General features: G+C 42.5%; 1 protein-coding gene across 1 annotated transcript; it reads right to left on the bottom strand.

Moving 5' to 3' along the window:
- Positions 1–518: 518 nt before the first annotated feature.
- LOC149665083 (uncharacterized) lies at positions 519–3,110 on the bottom strand. Its single transcript, XM_089842065.1, has 4 exons — positions 2,894–3,110; positions 1,976–2,806; positions 1,261–1,931; positions 519–707 (listed from the first exon to the last, which is right to left on the bottom strand). Exons 1-4 carry the CDS (start codon positions 3,108–3,110, stop codon positions 519–521), a joined length of 1,908 nt encoding a protein of 635 aa, XP_089698191.1.
- Positions 3,111–3,548: the final 438 nt, after the last annotated feature.

Raw genomic sequence — 3,548 nt, 5'->3', positions numbered from 1 at the left:
GGCTTTCATTTCGTCAGCCCCCAAAAATATTAATGAACTAGAGGCGAACCGTGGTGGTGCAAGCTAAGTTTAGGGTGGTGCATGATGGTGCATGCTTGGTGCAATTGATTCATGTATATTTGGTGGTGGTTGCAGTATTTAGTAATAAATTAACAGTGAGAAAAATAAAAATCGCTGTGCATATTGGTGCAAGGATGGTGCACATAGAATATGACATTAATTTTCCATTTCGGATACCTGGGGGGCTTTCATTTCGTCAGCCCCCCAAAATCTTTAAATTAATTAAAGGCGAACCGTAGTGTTGCAAGCTAAGTTAAGGGTGGTGCATGATGGTGCATGCTTGGTGCAATTTATCCATGTATGTTTGGTGGCGGTTGCAGTATTTAGTAATAAATTAACAGTGAGAAAAATAAAAATGGCTGTGCATATTGGTGCAAGGATGGTGCACATAGAATATGACATTAATTTTCCATTTCGGATACCTGGGCGGCTGTCATTTCGTCAGCCCCCCAAAATCTTTAATTAATTAGAGGCGAGCCGTAGTGGTGCAAGCTAAGTTTAGGGTGGTGCATGGTGGTGCATGCTTGGTGCAATTGATTCATGTATGTTTGGTGGTGATTTGAGCACCTGGGGGGCCAAGTTAATGGACATTTTCCGCTGTATGCCTTCAATCCGTTTTCTAAGGTATAGACTGCACCCGTTCCAGGCTATACAGCCATATAGTGCTTTTGACCTGACTAAAGTAAGGTATAATAACCTAAAATGTTTCATTGACCATAATGGTCTGCAAATTTTTAACGCCACTCCTAGAGTTCGACGACAATGATTCACTGTGCGAGAAATGTGCTCTCGAAAGAGTAGAGCTCTATCATAAATTACGCCGAGGTCGGTTACAAGTGAGCGGTGGGGTATGGGTGCATTTGCTATGGAGTAGGTTGAGAAAATCTCTCTACTTACGCGTCGCGTAAATGACACATGGATTGACTTAGCAGGGTTTATGGGTAAGTTGTTATAAAGGCACCAACATTCTATGGCATTCAAGTCATTCTGTAAGTGATCACTGTCTGTGCGGGAGTCAATATTTTTGCAGATTTTATGATCATCAGCAAAGGTTATTATTTTTGAGTATTTTACAATATATTGGAGATCGTAAATATATATATTAAACAATAGTGGGCCCAAGGATGAGCCTTGGGGTACTCCACAATGTACTGGATAACATGTGTTTGTGACAACGCCATTAATTTTTATGAAGTTTACTCTATCAGATAAATTGGAGCGGAACCATCCCAGCAGACCAGTGCTCACTCCTAGAAGGCTCATCTTTTCTAAAAGAAAAGAGTGGGAGACGCGATCGAAGGCCTTGGCCAGGTCAAGGTAAACCACGTCAACCTGACCACGGTCCTCGACAGCAGGTGCTACGTAATCCATGAAAACCGATAGGTTAGTGTCCACACTTCTTCCTGGCATAAAGCCATGTTGGAAATCATTAGGGAAGAGCTGGAACCACGCCTGCAATTTTGAGTGAACAACCATGTCGAATAATTTTGCCAATGTGCATAATAGTGAGATTGGACGATAGTTCTTAATATCGCAGGCAGCACCAGATTTAAATATTGGTACAACCAGTGCCCTCTTCCATATTGTTGGAAATACTCCACTTCTAATCGATAGGTTGAAAATATGCTCTAGAGCGGGAAGTAGGACATCACCGCAACCTTTGATAATAAGAGCTGGAATGTTGTCCAAACCCGTAGAAAGCTTATTGGGAAGTATCAGTAATGCCTTAGTAATATCCTGTTGCGTTATATGCAAGTCAGAGAGCTGGTGGTGAGGCATGTTAGAGCTCCGAGCGCCGTAGGATTCATTGGATGTAGTTCCGTCAGTGGAAATTCGAGAGAAGTGATCCCCGAAGTGGGAAGCAAGTTCCTCTGCATCAGAGAGCACTTCCTTGTTAATTTTGAGGGAGATCTACCCTTAATATTGCCATTGACAAAACTCCAGAATTTCCTAGGGTGGCTCAAAGCATCATGGCAAACCTTATCACCTTCCAATAATCTATCACGTTTCGTGTATTTTCGGACAAGCGCCCTTTGTTGTTTAAGGCAAATAAAGTCTTGTAAGACGTGGGCACGTTTGTACTTTTTAAAATAATATTTTTTACGTTTAATGGCGAAACGCAATTCAGGAGAGTACCAGCTAGGATAAGCAGAGCAATTTCCGACATTTCGTCTAGGAATGGCTGCCTCCATCGCGCCTTGAATGTAGGCAGTTACAGTAGTAGCACAATGATCAACATCGCAGGAATCCGTTATACAGGACCAATCCGAATCACGTAAACGAGAATATAGGAGAGCATAATCACCCAGCTGGTACCTAAATGAATGATCCGCCCCATTTATATGATGTCTCAATGTAACAGGGTATGTGACCACAAAAGGGGGATGGAATGCGTCTATATTAACAAGAGGTTCATCGAGTGGGGTAATATCTAAATTATTGATATTTGCTAAGCAAAGGTCAAGTATATTGCCACTTGTGTTCGGTAATGCGTTATATTGGCGTAGATTATAAAAATAACAAAGGTCAAAGATATGACTAGCTTTTTTCGCGGTCAGGGAGGTGCACCCAATAGTGCCATTAATTTCCAAGTCAATTAGAGGTAGATTAAAATCGCCCAGGATTAGTAAATTAGTGTCCTGCTGTGGTAGTTCCTTCATAAGGCGTAATTTGTATTCAATATAGCGCTCATCGTTAGAGGCAGGTGGAAAATAAACAGCGCCGATCAAAAGGACCTCATCAGAGCCTGTGTTAACCGAATGAAAACACTCTTAGCAACGCCCTCCAGATGGTGACGCCTAGTGCTAAAATTTTTTAATGGCAATAAGGGCACCACCACCCGGAACGTTTTTAAATTCGTGATCAGGTCGTTCACCTCTATAAACATTATAATTGTCTGGAAAATAGTTATAAGTAAAATGTTCTTGGTTGAGCCAAGTTTCCGTTAAGCAAATAACATCCACATCTTGGGAAATTACATTGTTCAGAAATTCATCAGACTTCGTGCGTAAACCACGCACGTTTTGGTAGACGATAGTTAAGTCTGTCATTGCTCGTCGTTGAGAGATTCCGTTGAATTAAGCTCCGAGCTATGTTTGTGTTCCTTACGCGGAACGCCATTGAAGGGTGTCATGATACAGTCTTCTGGCCATGTCGCAGGGTCACTTAGTTTATCGAACTCCGTAGGATCTGTACAGGTCACATAGAACGAGGAGTGGGAAGCTGTTGGACTCTTGGATTTGAGTCGTATACAGTGAGCCGTCTTAATCTGGGATTCTTCTTCAAGGATGTCGTTTAGTTCCGCTGACAGTAGGGATTGGTCAAGACGACTCACAAATAGGGCCTTCGGAGGTCCCTTTGGCGCCGTCCTAATACGGGAAGCCTTGGCCAGACCACTTATAGCAGGAAGGCGAGGTTTCGCTGATGGAGGATTGGTAGTTGGAGGTTGTTGAATGTTGGGTTCATTAGGTGCAAAAGTTATACCCGTA

This window comes from Phalangium opilio, unplaced genomic scaffold, assembly GCF_054372755.1.
Source record: "Phalangium opilio isolate 3A_F unplaced genomic scaffold, DU_Popi_V2 ptg000061l_1, whole genome shotgun sequence".
NCBI lineage: Eukaryota > Metazoa > Arthropoda > Arachnida > Opiliones > Phalangiidae > Phalangium > Phalangium opilio.
The sequence above is the reverse complement of the archived record's forward strand: the minus strand, read 5'-3'. Positions and strand labels throughout refer to the sequence as shown.

Bases quoted from the DNA above. Each gene is read 5' to 3' on its own strand.
- LOC149665083 (XM_089842065.1), bottom strand. From the start codon at position 3,110: ATGACAGACTTAACTATCGTCTACCAAAACGTGCGTGGTTTACGCACG. The intron at 2,807-2,893 runs GTGCCCTTATTG...CGGTTAACACAG, and splicing joins TAAAAACGTTCCGGGTGGTG to GCTCTGATGAGGTCCTTTTG. The intron at 1,932-1,975 runs GTAGATCTCCCT...TCTCTGATGCAG, and splicing joins TGTCAATGGCAATATTAAGG to AGGAACTTGCTTCCCACTTC.